General features: G+C 50.7%; 2 protein-coding genes across 2 annotated transcripts in view; both read right to left on the reverse strand.

Annotated features, from left to right (window-relative positions):
* Positions 1–4,367, reverse strand: part of OSCP1 (organic solute carrier partner 1) — a 35,330-nt gene extending 30,963 nt beyond the window's left edge. The window contains exon 1 of the mRNA XM_047793365.1: positions 4,157–4,367. Coding sequence (XP_047649321.1) covers positions 4,157–4,268 — 112 coding nt within the window. The 5' untranslated portion in view covers positions 4,269–4,367. The remainder of the gene's footprint in view (positions 1–4,156) is intronic.
* Positions 4,368–8,391: 4,024 nt separating this feature from the next.
* MRPS15 (mitochondrial ribosomal protein S15) lies at positions 8,392–14,748 on the reverse strand. Its single transcript, XM_047793374.1, is given in 9 exon segments — positions 8,392–8,544; positions 8,797–8,988; positions 10,493–10,551; positions 11,762–11,846; positions 12,322–12,370; positions 13,167–13,239; positions 14,153–14,197; positions 14,491–14,572; positions 14,574–14,748. Coding segments are annotated over 9 exon segments (777 nt in total). The 5' UTR covers positions 14,628–14,748; the 3' UTR covers positions 8,392–8,406.
* Positions 14,749–15,119: the final 371 nt, after the last annotated feature.

The following is a 15,119-nucleotide window of genomic DNA, read 5'->3' on the forward strand; positions in this document are numbered from 1 at the left end:
TGAGAGTTGGTTTCTGAAGTTTATAATCAAAGGCAAATATGTGCCTTCAATTCATAATACATACTTCTAAGAGATGGATCTGAAAGCACAGCCTGTGCCATTGTCCTAACTGGCCGCAAAGGGGTCCCACTGCAAGGTAAGACTCCTCTGGAAAATTCACCATCTTTCTCCCACAGGAGTCATAGGGTTTTGGGGAGAAAAACACTGGGAAAGCAGCACCAAGAGTCTGGCTTTCTTAAAAGCAGATGCTGGATTCTTTGGAGTAACGTCCACATCTTCTATCATTTTTTCGGCATTTGTTTTTATAGGCAGTCTTGCCTGATAGGCCCTTGGGAATTCAGAGAGATCAAGCTGCAGCCTTCTTGAAGGTGTGTTTGGGAACAGAGTTGCTGGCAGGGGCTCATCCTCACCCAAGGGGACAGCGATTACCTGTTGCTGATTAAACAGAGCTGGCAACCTGCCCTGGGCTAGCAGGCACTCCTGCTGGCAATGACGCTCAGCTCCCAGCAGAGGTCTCTGTTGTGCTGTTGTGCTCTGGCCCCCTTCCTCCTGAGGATCTGGGGAAGGTAAATGATGCCCTGTTTTTTCTATTCTATCTCTGGATGACTTGTTTGTGACAATTCCACTTTACTTATATTTTGAGTGGGAGACAGGCCCCGGGCTATCCAGAACTTCCTGTTAAGCTGGAACTAGGAAAATAAAAATGGAACCTCATAGCGTTTGGCTGCTGAGTACTACTCTGTGATCTGTGCATCTTGGAAAAATCATTAATGGCCCATGCCCCCAGAAGTTCCCCCTTCTGTCAAATGAGGAATGGAAACAAGATGTAAGGGGGGTCTTACTTACAAGTATCTTTAAGAGGATGGGAGTGAGGCAAAGGCAGTTTTTATTATTCTAGCTATTGCTTAAAACAGGGGACCACACTCCATATGCAACACTCAAAAGTTGCCCCACAGAGAGAGCACTTCCTTTCTGTTGAATGCTAAGCTAGAGGCTGCATTGTGGGGAAAACTGCAATATCTGTTCTGGCCTTGCGGGAGCGGGATGGCCTCCAGGAGACCAATTAGTTGTGTAAGATAGTGAAAACATCTAGAAGAAATATGATTTCCATTCAAAACTTCAATGAGGACTAGTTTACCATGTCTGGTGTTTTATAGGCCTCTGTGCACAGGTATTTGTCATGGAGGCATCTGCTCCCTGCAGCTGCACTGACTCTGAGTGGTGGATGAGATGAGTGTTTCTCAGCATTTGGAATCCTGCACCCTCCACCCTGTTTTCTCACCCTGCCTTCTACAGGTCCCCACCAACCAACTTCCTTCTGCCAGTTCTTTTATAAAATCAGTGGGTATACTGGATTTTGTTCAAACCTCTCCCTCTCCTCCCAACCTCCGAACTGCTGTCCCCACCAAGATGCCGATGCAGCCACCCCCACCATCCCTACCCTGGGTGTGGAAGCACAGTGCAGCAGTTAAGGATATGGGTTAAGAGCATGAGCTCTGGAGCCTGATGATCTGGCTTTACTCTTCCTTTTACTCTTCCTCTTACTGGCTATGTAACCGTTGGGCAAACTAGCTTTACTTTCTCCATCTACAGAATGCGGATGGTAGAATTACAACATCATAGGATAGTATTAGGGATTTTGGAGAGGTCCACTGGACACGGGAAGTGCTTAATAAACGTTTGCTCTTGTTGGATTAGGAAGATGTGGTCCCCCAATTTTAGAATCAGTTACTGGACAGACTAATCAAAAGTCCCGTCTCCAGTGAACGTGCAGAAGGGCTGGATCGGCCTCTACCCACCATCTCACGTGACATCTGACACTCACCCTAACTGTGGAAGGAAAGAGTGTGTGAATGTGAATTACTAAAGATGGATGAAAACTCCCTGAAGCTAGCAAAATCCAGAGGGACTATCAATCCTGAACACAAAGGAAGCCAGTTCCCTAATATTCACAGGGTCTTGCCCAGACCGCCTCTTCAAGACCACACTTGCCACTCATGCGTTAAAAGTGTTAAATACACGATCTCATTCAATCCCTACAACCTCACTGTAAGATGCATATTATTATTATTCCCATTCTATGGAAAAAAAAACCCCATAGAAGTAGGCTTATAGAGGCTACACTCCAAGGTCATACAACTAGTTAAATGGCCAAAGCTGGAATGGGGACCCATATCTGTATGCCTCCAGAGAGCACATTCTTTTTTTTTTTGTCTTTTTGTCTTTTCCAGGGCCCGCACCCATGGCATATGGAGGTTCCCAGGCTAGGGATCTAATCAGAGCTGTAGCTTCTGGCCTACGCCACAGCAATGCCAGATCCAAGCTGTGTCTGCGACCTACACCACAGCTCATGGCAATGCCGGATCCTTAACCCACTGAGTGAGGCCAGGGATCGAACCCGCAACCTTATGGTTCCTAGTCAGATTCGTTAACCACAACGGGAACTCTCAGAGAGCACGCTCTTAATTGCTACTTTTACACTGCCTTCCAAGATGCAGACTACCAGTCCAAGAACTACCTGTCAGCTCACTGATGCCATTAGACCAAATGAAATCACCATAACATAGCTCCAAGGAAAAACAGAACCCTCTTGAGGAAGAAATGGCGATGTCATATAAAATAGCAGTTCAACAAACATTTACTGAGCACTGATTTATTCTATTGTAGGCATTATGCTAGGTGCTAGAACACAAAGATGAATAAGACAATCACGTGGGGGAGACAGACACAGATACAGACCGAGTCAGTATAATATGGCCAGTGATCAGGTGGAGAGGGGCATGCATAGGGTGCCTCGGGAGTATGTGCAGGCCCTTTCTCCATGTGGTGATGAGCAGGAGATGATTCTTAAGCTGGATAATGCAGCATGGAAGGGAATGACTAGCATGGACATGGGAGGTTTGGGGTAGAATGGGAATTACTAGCATGGAAACACGAATGCTTTTAATGGAGACCCACAAGCAGTTTGGTGTTAAGATACACGGTCGGAGGCAGGCAGTGGTGGAAGGTGGGACAGCAGAGGCGGACAGAGGTCAGATTAGGAAGGGCCCTGAGATGGCCTGCCAAGGACTTGGCCTCCATCCCGTCAGCAGTGGAGAGCTGACAAGGGGTTTCAAGGGGCAGGGAGTAAGGACAGATTTGCATTTTAGAAAGCTCACTGGCAGCAGTATACAGAATGAATGAAGGGGGTATGCTACTGGGAGTTCTTTTTATCTCTTTATGCATGGACTTGGACTCCACTGCACAGATACAATAGTGAATATCTGAATATGTATGCTTATCCTATGAATATGTTATGTTTAACATCAATTGAGCATACACAGACTGTTGGGGAGAATAAATGTTTTAATTAGCAGTCATGACAGTTAACTTCACGTCAACCTTTCTTCCTCTACCTTGAAATATACCTCCTTCATACTTAATCCCAGACACTTGGGGAAAGCAGTTGTTGGTTGAGAAGGCGGGGAAAGAGGGAGAGAAAGCGGGGTGGCAGAGAGTTGTGGGTGGCCCTTTCACCAGGGATTAGATGTGGTTGTTTATAGGCGAGAGATTTTGCATTTTAGAAACTCTTCTATCATTATTTCCACAACTGCATTCTCTTCAAACAGTTGTGAAGGGAAAAGACCTATAACTTTCTTATATTTTATTTCTCTATGTTATTTCAGAACCTCACCTTTGGAGAAATAGCTTCTGAACTTAGCAAGACTGGCTTCCAGTTTATGAAGGAGGATACCACACAGGGGAATGGAGACACAGAAGGTTCCCTCGGGGGACAGAGGATGCCTTGACTAGCAGAGTGTGTCGCCAGGTGGAGGGCCGCTGGGACTCCCACATTCGGGAGAGGTCGGTTGTCAAGAGAGATTGTGAAAGCATCTCCAATTTGAGGGGATGGGTAAATGGGGGTCCAGGTACCCTAATAATATCTAATGGGGGTATTAACTTTCTCTGTGGTGAAACGATCTTTTGGGGACTTTGCTCCTCAGGGGCTCTGCCTGGATGGGGCTGTCGGTTGTGAAAGAGGTCCCTGGCTGCTTGCAGGGTGTTGGTCAGTCTGTAAAGGGGCCTGGCTGCGGAGGTCTGGCTGCGGGGGCCAGGGAGGCTTTGAGGGGCCGGGCTGCGGGGCGTGGGGTGGCTGTGCCGGCGGGGCGCCTCTCACCTTTCCGGGCCTTGTCTCCCGGGATGTTCTGGGCCCGCAGCCTATGGTCCAGGATGTAAAGCATCTCCCCGCCCAAGTTCAAGAAGAGCAGCGGTAGCGTCCGCAAGGACATGGTGCGGAAAGCGAGCGCGCGGCTGGTACAGAGCCCAGAGGTTCGGAAGCCAGAGGCCTGGAGGCCGCAGGCCTGGAGGCCGCGTAGCCGCGTCCCCGAAGCCTGGTTGCTAGGCAACGCGGTGGGCGGCAAAGAAGACCAATCATCAGGCCTCTTGTTGGGAGGCGCCAGGGGGCGAGCGCGTATTGGGCGGAGCGGCGGAGACGTACAGGGTGGATTGGTCGGGGCAGGAGGTGCGGGCGCTATGGGACTCGGTGTGGGAACGCAAGGTTTGTTTGAGCCCCCGGGATGGGCAGGGACGCGGCTAGGCTGGCGGCCCGGCTCTTTTCACGCGGCCACCCTCACCCTGCGGGGCCACGTGGGCACATGATCCTGAACGAGGAAAACCTACCAAAAAACTCCTTTAGAGCAGACTCCGGGTAGACAGACTTGAGTTTGAATCCAGGTCTGCAGTTTCCTAGCTGTGTGACCTGGGGCAGGTATTTTGAACCTGGGCTTCAGTTATAGGGCACATGGAGGGGACAGACCTCCCAGGGTGGAAGAATCAGTGAGATCATGCCAAATGCCACGAGAGTACTCCATAAAATAGTGACTGACTTTTCCTTTAGGTGGGGGAAGGGCCACAAGTCCTCGAATTATTTGCATTTCCTCCCTAAAAGCTACTTAGAGTGAAGCCCCTTCTCGTGAAGCAAACCAGGCCTGTACAAGTCTGCCTCGCTCCGGAGGGCTGGGGGCTCTCCAAAGTCCCCTCACACTGTTAGGCAGGCCTGCCACCCCACTTCTCTGCTTTGAGGGCAGTGACCACATACTTCACCCCCATCCTGAGCTCCGGGATCACCTTCTCACCATTTTCTTTTTTTAATTTTTATTTTTTAAGGGCCGCACCCGCGGCATGTGGTGGCTCCCAGGATAGGGGTCCAATATGTGCTGTAGCTGCCAGCCTATGCCACAGCCACAGCAACTCCACGGCAACACCGGATCCTCAACCCACTGAGCGAGGCCAGGGATTGAACCGCAACCTCATGGTTCCTAGTCAGATTTGTTTATGCTACTCCACAAGGGGAACTCCCTCATCACCATTTTTTAGTTTGGTGAGCAACCATTTTCTGTAAATTTCAATACTTCTAAAACCTAACCACCCTCCCCTCCTGACACTCAGGCGTGAAACCTGAGCCTTGGCTTCCAACTTCCTCCTCTCCCACGAAATTCTCACATTTATCACTGCATTTCTCTCTGTCTGCATTACTATATTTCGCCATATAAACGCCATTATTGACTGCTCTTTTTTCTTCTCCACAGGCCTGGCTGGCTAAATTTCTGAACTTTCAGTATGACACATCTTTTCAGTGGTGCTCTGCTGTTAGGCAGATCACTGGCAAAATGCCATTGTAAGGCATTCAAGTCTGTCCACTTTGGCTCTGCCTTTCTAGAGACATCTTCTGCCCTCCCCAAATGCCCCCAGTCCAGCTGAACTCAGCTCATCAGTCATCCCCTCTTCCTCCTAACCATACCCACCGCTGGAAAGTCTTGCCTAAGGTATACTGTGCTCAAGTCCTTCCTGCACCTTCTGGAGTCTGTTTTCCTTCCTTTTCTGAGTTTTAAAAAGAGGAGTCTACACACACAACCTGGATTTCCAATATCCTCATTCCCCACCTCACTGTAACTCGATGCAGCTCTCTCCACTCCACTGAAACTGCTTCACCCTGAAGGCTTTTTGGACCTTAACTGACATTTCAGCATTGGATACTATATAGTAATTGAAAGCTGGCAGCCCAAGGCTTTCATTTGCCCTTGCCTTGGCCTGTCCACTGTGTTATAAGGGAATATAACTAGGATGGGAAGGTAATAAGCAGCTTAGCATCATGATCTTACACCTGGCCTTCATGCTATCTGCCTGGCTGCCAAAGGAATTTGAGTTTCCTGCAGCATAGACTCTTCCCAGAGTGTCTTGGACTTTTTGCCTGAGGCAGTGTGATATAATAAACACAACATAGGCTGTGGAGTCAAGACAGATGTGGGTTTGATTCCTTGCCTGCCTCTAACCAGCTGTGTGAATTTGGATAAGCTGCTTAACCTCTGAGCCTCAGTTCTCTCATGGTAAAGTGAGAATTATGCCAACATGGGAGGCAGGGTGGTGGGTAAAGATCACTTCAAAGATTAGATGAATTAATGTGTGCAAGATAGCACTTAAAACAATGCGTTTCCTGTAGGGCCTGTTCTGTGATCGTGCAAATGTATTCCTTTCTTTTTTTTGGAGGGGGGGCACACCCGCAGCATATGGAGGTTCCCAGGCTAGGGGTTGAATTGGAGCTGTAGCTGCTGGCCTATGCCAGAGCCACAGCAATGCGGGATCTGAGCCGCGTCTGCGATCTACACCACAGCTCATGGGAAAGCCAGATCCTTGACCCACTGAGCAAGGCCAGGGATGAAACCTGTGTCCTTTTGGATGCTAGTCAGACTTGTTTCCACTGATCCACAATGGGAACCCCGCGAATGTATTCCTTTTCTCTTCTCCCCACTGTCACGTTGGCGCCTGGCCCTCCAGCACTGTATCTCAAAGTAGCTTTGTCTACCCAAGTCCTGCCCTGTAAAAGGCCTTCCCTGCGGTTCCTGGAGGTGGTATCTGAGCAGTTCATCTTCATTCTGACCCTTGTGTCTCACTTGATTCTGCAAGACCCCAGGCCCTCTGCTCTGCCCTCAATTCACCTTCCCCTTGACCTCAGATGCTCTTCCCAGGCTACGCCCTGAGAGATCCTCCTTCCCATCTGGGCATGACCCTTTTTTCCCTCATTTACATTCCCTCCCTGGGCAGTTTCACTCACGCCCAAGCCTTCATCATCACCTTCCTGCCTTTCCTCAGTGGCTTCCCTTCTCACTCAGGATGGAGTCTGAAGTCTTGCTCACAGTGTTATGGACTGAATATTTGTTCTTCCCAAAGTCAAAGGTGAAGCCCCAGCTCCCAATGTGATGGGATTTGGAGGTAATGAGAGATTATTTATGTCATGAGGTAGAGCCCTCATGATGGGATTAATACCCTTATGAGGAAGAGGGCTCTCCTTCCACATGTGAGGACACAGGAGGGGGCCATTTGCAAGCCAGGAAGGTTCCTTATCAGAAACCAAACGGCCAGCATTTTGATCTTGGAATTCCTAGCCTCCAGAGCTGTGAGAAAATAAATTTGTGGTTTAAAGCCACCCAGTTGGTGGTCTTTTAAAATGGCAGCTTGAAGAGACAAATACACTCCAAAAGCTCTGTATCATCTGGTGTCTGCTTAGGCCTCTGACCATCTCTTCTTACTCTTCTCTTTGCTCAGTTTTAGACACACTGTCTTCTTTGGGTTCTTCAAACATACTAAGCAAACTCAGGCTTCAAGGCCTTGGCATACGAGGTGTAAGAGGCTGGGCTTTGTTGGGAAGGGGTTAATCCATAACCCCCCAGAACTGAGAAGCAGTGTATTGTATATGTGAAGTTTCTTAGGGGCAGGACTTGTAGCTCTTATCAGATGCTTCATGTGAATATTAATAGCCCTGCTCAGATCTTGCCCCTTCCCATATCCGCCTCCACACTGCTGCTGCTTAACTATGTGAAACAGACTTGCTCTCATCACTCCTTTGGTTTGAAAACTCTTAACTGCCTCCCCTGCCACAGAGGACCGTGTGCAGCCTCCTCAGCCAGCAGAGGAAACCTCTCATACCCCAGCTCTAGGTAACCTGTCAAGCTTTATGTTCAAATCTGCTGCTCTCTGAATACGACACACACCTGTACACTTCTCTGCCTTTGCACTAGCAATTCCTTCTGCCCAGGCTGCCTTCCCTCCCTGTTTCTGCCTAGTGAACTTCTGCTCATCCTTCAGGGCCCCATCTAGAAGGCAGCTCCTATGCTGGCCTTCCCACCCAGCAGCCAGCCAGCCATGCTCCCTCTGTGCCACTCTGCGCTCAGTCTCACCTCCACTGAATGGCCCCTGGACGGCAGGGGGTTGTTCACGGGAGTGTGTGTGATGGCAGGAGCTCTGCCTCAGACACCCCGGGATCCCAGAGCTGCATGAAAGAACGGATTCCTCCTTGTCCTCAGGCCACAAAGAGCCTCATCTTCTCTACTGTTAGGTCTTCAAAGCAGCAAGACAGAACTTTAACAACATTTATTGGTTTCCTTTGATTGCCTCTGGTCCAGCTTTGGAAGGGCTCTCTGGATTCTTCTGGCCTTGTTTGCGGGCTGCTACAGCTGCAGCTCTTAAGGCTCTTTTTTGCTTCTTTAGCTTTTGAACCTCTTGGAAAACCTGGGGAAAACAGGGGGCAGGAAAAGACTTGGTAATGCTATGCAAAACTTCAGACTCGGAGCGGCTGGGGTGGGAGATGACTCCCTTTGAGGGTCACCCCAGCCTTCCTCCATGGGCTTGGTGGCCTGTGGGCCACCTTGAAGCGTCGGGGACAGCTCCACACCCTGATCAGAAACAGACGACCCCTCCCTTCTGCTCTCTCCACCACAGACCTGGAGTGGGCCCAACCAGAACAGCAGTTCTGATGCATACCTGGATGCACAGAGCCTTCTTGGTCACCCAGCGGCGGTGGGCTTTTCGGTGGTACGGAGGGGGAAAGGTGTACTCAATCCCTAGCTCCTTGCATATCTTCTCAAAGACGGCATAGTTGGTCTCGCGGAGGTTTTTGAGCAACTTTTTCCTTTGGTCAATGCTCATTAGCAGAAAGCGTTTGTGGGCTTTGTCCTGTATGAGAGGCGGTATTACTCCAAGTACTATGTAAGTAAGTGACGTGCCGCTTCACAGTAACAAGGGATGGTCATTTTACCATGGCAGTGAAACCTCCCAGCAATCTTAGGCAAATATCTGTGGGACTCTGAGGTGGGTATTGTTACGGTTATTCCCATTTTACAGATGGGAAAATAAAGGCTCAAAGATATTAACTGATACATGAGGTTCTAGAGCTGAGCTGGGTCGGGATGCTGTGTGAGGTCAGGTCTCGAATCCAGGTCTAGTGGTCTGACTCCACAACTCATGTTCTTCCCCCTCTGGTGCCCTCTTAGCCTCTCCACAGCTCAGCAAACTGTCAGCTGGGGTGGAGAGGGGGACAGCCTAGGAAGACCCCTCCCGGCCCCTTGTAGCCAGGCACAGCTCCCTCAGTGGGGCTAGGGTTCCACACTCCAACTCTGATCTCCAAGGAGCAGGCTCAGCTGGCTTCAGGGAACACTGAGGTGCCAGGTATGGAGCCGGGCAGTTTTAATAAACTGTGGGTTTATTATTTATTTTTTTGGCTTTATAGGGCCACACCCACGGCATATGGAGCTTCCCAGGCTAGGAGTCTAATCAAAGCTGTAGCCGCTATCCTATGCCACAGCCATAGCAACGCCAGATCCGAGTTGTGTCTGTGACTTACACCGCAGCTCGTGGCAATGCTGGATCCTTAACCCACTGAGTGGGGCCAGGGATCCAACCTGCGTCCTCATGGATACTAGTCAGATTTGTTTCCGCTGAGCCACGACAGGAACTGCTAAACTGTGCATTTATTAAAAATACCCACAACTGCCTAGTTATAGCAGCTCTGTGCTCCACCCTGTGCTGAGATCTGGCAGAATGGTGAGGAATCCAGGTCTTGGAGCAGTAGTAGCACCAAGTTTCAAGCGCGGGCATATCACTTCCTAGTGGTACACCCTGAGGGATAATTTAATCATGCCAGGCCTAGAATGTCCTTCTGCATAATGGGATACAAAGACCAGTAAGAGGGCTGAATGAGCTGATGTGTGTGAAGTATTTAGCATGAGGCTTAAATGCTTTCTGTGTGTCGTGTTGGCTGCCCTTATTTCATATAGTCCTGTCAGCAGGTACTGTTATGATCCCCATTGGACAGACAGGAGAACTGAGACTTGGTCATGTCACCTCCCCTGAGTCACACAGTTAGTGAAGTGGCTGTGGCAGAGCTGGGATTTTAACCCGGGCAACCTGATCTCCTTCATCCATTTGACAACCATTTACTGAGAACCCGCTATGGGCCACAGATCATGCCCATGCGCTGAAGTTTGTGTTCTTGACCATTAGTGACACTCAGGGCCTCCCTGAGAGCGCCCAGGAGGCAGGTGTGTTTCCCACTGCAGCTCTGGTGCTGTAGCCACGTGGCTTCTCAAGCTGTTTCTCTGGGCACAGAACCCCTCGGCCCTCAGCCTCCTCTCCCGCTGCTGCTCACGTTCAGCTGTGAGTGAGGCCCCAGTGAGGTTACCTTTCGATGTTTCTGCATGTGTTCTTCATAATTGCGGATCTTGACAGTCAAGGCAACAACTGAAACCACAAACCACAGAGGATGGGAGCCGGGCACAGAGGAAGGAAGGGCCAGACCTTGGTTATGTTTTAAGACCTCAAGGAATAACAATCACCAAAGCTCTGGGACAGCTGTCCATCAGCCCCAAAGCACTCAGAATTTCAAGATCTCAAAAGACTTGGGATTATCTTTCCTTCAGAAAGCGGAGCCTAAGGAAGGGAAGTTCCTTAATCTTATGAAGGTGTCATCCCCAAACCCCAAACCTCAAATGAGCATTCTTAATGGTAAAACTTTTTTTTTCCTTTGTCTTTTTTTGCCATTTCTTGGGCCGCTCCTGTGGCATATGGAGGTTCCCAGGCTAGGGGTCGAATTGGAGCTGTAGCCACCGGCCTACGCCAGAGCCACAGCAACTCAGGATCTGAGCTGCATCTGCAACCTACACCACAGCTCATGGCAATGCCGGATCCTTAACCCACTGAGCAAGGCCAGGGACCGAACCCGCGATTCGTTAACCACTGAGCCGTGATGGGAACTCCCTTAATGGTAAAACTTTAAGAGCGTTTCTATTTAATTCTGGAATTAGTCTGGGATGCATGCGATCACCGATAATGATTCAGTACGCCCCAGAGGTCCCAGGCAATTCAACAATTTAAAATTCCCAAACTGTCAAGGGTCCCCTCCTTGCCTCTCCCCTTCTGGCTGCCATCCTTATCTCTGTGTCTTCACTAATGAGTTTGCGAAATTATCAGCTCCCACTCATCTCCTAAAGCCCCAGAACATCCTTCCTTCAGGTATCCTCTTATTTGACTCAGGCCTGTTCTGCAAAGATAGGGAAAAGCAGAAGGTGGCCCCAAGGAAAGGCTGTGACTACAGCAGGCCTTTCCTGCATATGCACTGCATTCTGGGAGTGCTGCAGAGAGTGCAGTGGGAACGCTCGCCCTGAACACATGCCCCTGCAAACCATCTTAGCTGCAGGATGAAGACAGACGGAGAGACAGGCTCTGGTTCCTGAGAAAGCTTGCCTGAGCTCATACAGAGGTACAAGGCAGGACTGGGCGCTGACTACAGCATCATGCAACTCAGGACAGAGTCCAGTTTTCACTGTCCCTGGTCCTTTCTATCTCTCCCTTTGTCAAGCCACTCTAATACCTAGTATATCTGCAGATGAGGGGCCTGGACCAGCTAGCAGACTCCCCTGCACCCCCACTCCCCAAGGGCCCCCTGACCAACTTCGAGCCTCCAGGGAGCTAGTGTCCTCAGGGTTTTCCAGGACCTTGTTCATCAACTGCATCTTCTTGATTTTTAGCTTCTCCTTCTGTGGAAGACAGAGACAGAGAATCTGTGAGGACTGCACCCGCTAGGAACTAACTCTCATACCTCCAAGGCCAGGGCTGCAGTCAAAGCAACTAGAACATAGGGCTCAGGGCCTGACTTCACTCTGCTCATCAGGACATGGCCTCTGACCAACCACATAGCTATTCACATCTAGGTGAGCTCAGGGCCTATGCCACTGATAGGTGAATGTTGGATCAATGTCCCCAAACCTTGCTCACTCATTCATTAGATCTCTATTAGGTACCTACCATTTGTCAGGTGCTAAGGGCCCCTGGGGGAGCAAGACTGTCCCTGCCCTGGAGATGCTTGGTCTGGGGGTATTGACAAGTAGACACAGAATGACAGTGGGTTAAGTGCTGGGACTTGAGAAGCATGGATGGGCGGTGTTGCCTGAGTAGGAGGGGGTCCCAGAGGAGAGGACTGAGAGATGCTGAGGTTTGGCAAAGGTTACTCACCTGGTTGGCCATTTCCAAAGATAAGAGTCTTTTCACAACATCATCAACCCTGTGGAAAAACCATAGCAATGAGAGACAGGTGTAGGGGGAGGGGGGAAAGGGGAGCAATGCTATTTTCATTTTAGTCTGAAAAGCAAGGATGATTCAAAATTTCTTTTACAACACAAGTCTCTCTGGAAGTGGGGCACCATTTCTCAGGGATTAAAAGTCAGCACGGATCTGATTTGCTGAGCTGAGAATATGGAATGACGTGATAACTACAGAAAACTGGGGCTGTCAACTCGAGTGTTCCAGGCTCATCACAGTGAAGGCAAAAAGAGGATTCACATTTTAGCTGGAATATGGTTCAATCTGTCTTGAGACACTTCAATTCTAAAATCATTGTTTCTTTCTCATGTCACATTGCATAGTGGGAAGGACTGGAGGGACTGCCCAGCTCCCACCTTGCAGAGGAGAGGGGCTGAGCAGAGGGTCCTGGTTTTGGTGTCTTTCAGCCCTGATTCAGACTCCAGGTCTGCCTCTCAGGAGTTGCATGACTCTGGGCAGTCTGCTAATCTACAAAAGGGGGACACTCTTTCTTCTCACATAGGATCGAGAGATGAGAGATTTCCACAAGACCTGTGAGGCATGTGCCTCCTTGGTATCTAAGGGTAGAGTAGAGGGTCTTTATCCAGAGCTCCATCTGCCCCTACTGCCCATTCACCTTCACCCTGCCTGGGCTTCTCTAGTTCTCTGCCCTGTTCCATAATCAAGCTTCAGATACAGCAGGCCTCCACCCTGAAGCCCTTTCCTTGCCAATCCTCCCAGGGCCCCCTGCTTCATCGAAGAAATTTCTTCCTGCTTACTTATGAATTCCAGGCACGTTCTGGTAGTCCAGGAGCAGCATGGAAGGAGGCGGGTCATCTTGGTTGGGCTGGACTGTCAAGGGTAGGGATGGAAAACAGTCAGTTCTCACTGCCCATCCTCCCAGACTTGGCCCTTCTCACCAACACTGTCAGAGACATCCAGGGTCTCAGGCAAGGCACTGGGTATCTCTGGGCTGTTTCTCTTCTGCAAGTCCTGTGGGTACCGGTCCTGATATATAATGCTGGGAGCAGAGAGCCTTTCCCAAGACCCTGTACTGTGCTTGCATCTCTCACACACCCATCTGGCTCTACAGTTATCAGGTGTCCTACGTGGATGGGTCCTCCTGCGAAGTTTGACTCCCTCTGAATCCCGCACAGTCTGGTTTGTGGCCCACCTCAGAAGAGGCACTCAACACTCACTAGCTAATTGCATGAATGAAATAAGGGGGTTGAGGAGGAACTCTTAGCTTTAAGACATCTGCAACATAAGCACCAAATAGAGACCACAGGAAATGGGCCCGGGCGTGTGTTTACAGTTGAGGCAGAGGCAATGGGAGATGAGCCCGTCTTCTCCAGTCAGACCCTGCTCCTCCCCTATGCAAATAGGTAAATAATATCAAGTAACAGAGATCTGAACACTGCCTAGGAATGGGAAACAAGGAAGGGAGGACACAAATGCTGTGCTACACAAGTGAGCTTGGGTAGTGCCAGCCACGCATTCCCCCTGGCTGGCTCATTTCCACTCACATCGACGCCCAAAACTCCTGCTCCTAATGTTCATCTCCCCTCCCCTTACCTTTCAGGCGGGCTCCAGGCCTGCGGCTTTGTGACTAGGTGGACGTGGCTTTCTTCGCAGGACCTCTGGCCAACCCCCCCTGCAGCCTCCCCCACCTAGTGGCTCTAGCTAGCCACCTCTGTCCCCTTGGTCACCCCACCCCTTCCAGGCAATCTCTTTTCCATCTCAAGTCCAACCCAAGACCTCCTACCTGGTTTTTGGGCGGCATATCCACGGGCGGCCCGGAGAATGAGACCTACGCAAGAGAGAAAGGGCTGAAGCCCACGTCCTTAAACAGTTCAGGCTCGGTTCTCGTCTACGGCCCTCGCACTACTTTTCCTCCACGGTCTCTGTGCCTCTGCGCGGAACCGCCGCCCCAGTTCTTCCGCACGCCGATGCCCCAGCTCTCTCCCACCTCGCCTTACTTCGTCCGCGACCGCTACTCTTTGTTCTGCCGCTACACTCCCCCTCCAGCCTCTTCCCCGGTATCCTCTATCTCCGCCGAACCCCGTTTCCCTACACCCGCTGTCGGGCTTCTCAGCTCCTCACCTGCAGGACGTGAGGGAAGGGCCCGCTGGACATAGGGAAACCTGGCGCACCCTCCGCCCGGAAGCCCGAGGACTGGGGCCTGGGGTCACTGCCTGGGTACTAATCGAACTCAGCGCCCTCCACGCCACCCTCAGCATGGTGACTTCTGACCCTCGCGGGACCCGCGCCGCGGCCCTCCGTCGCCTTCGCGGTATGGACTGTGCTACATGGGCGCTGCCATGTTGGCTCAGGCTCGATCAATCGAGTGCAGTCGCGAGACCGGAGCAGATGAGGACCGAGATGATGGATTGGAAGGTAGGCGTCTCTTAAGACGCGCAGTTGGGCGGAGGGGAGGTCTAGGTAGCTGTTGTGTGAGCTTGGCGGGTCGAGGGGGTGGGAGGGCTTGAACTTTGCCTGGCTTTGTTAATGGTGTGCGGTGCTGTATAAAATCTAAGATGCTACTATTTCTTGAGCGTGCATTCCGCCTTTAATCCCATTTTCCTGACCTCGGCTCCGATTATCTCGAGGGCTTCCGTGGGACCTGCCGTGGTCTTTTACCCCTAACCTAGCATCCTGTGGCATTAGCCCCAGCCCAGGATGGGGCCGCATAGGAACTACTGGGTTTCATCCTTTTTGGCAGCATTGCAGCG

Source organism: Phacochoerus africanus, chromosome 8, assembly GCF_016906955.1.
Source record: "Phacochoerus africanus isolate WHEZ1 chromosome 8, ROS_Pafr_v1, whole genome shotgun sequence".
NCBI lineage: Eukaryota > Metazoa > Chordata > Mammalia > Artiodactyla > Suidae > Phacochoerus > Phacochoerus africanus.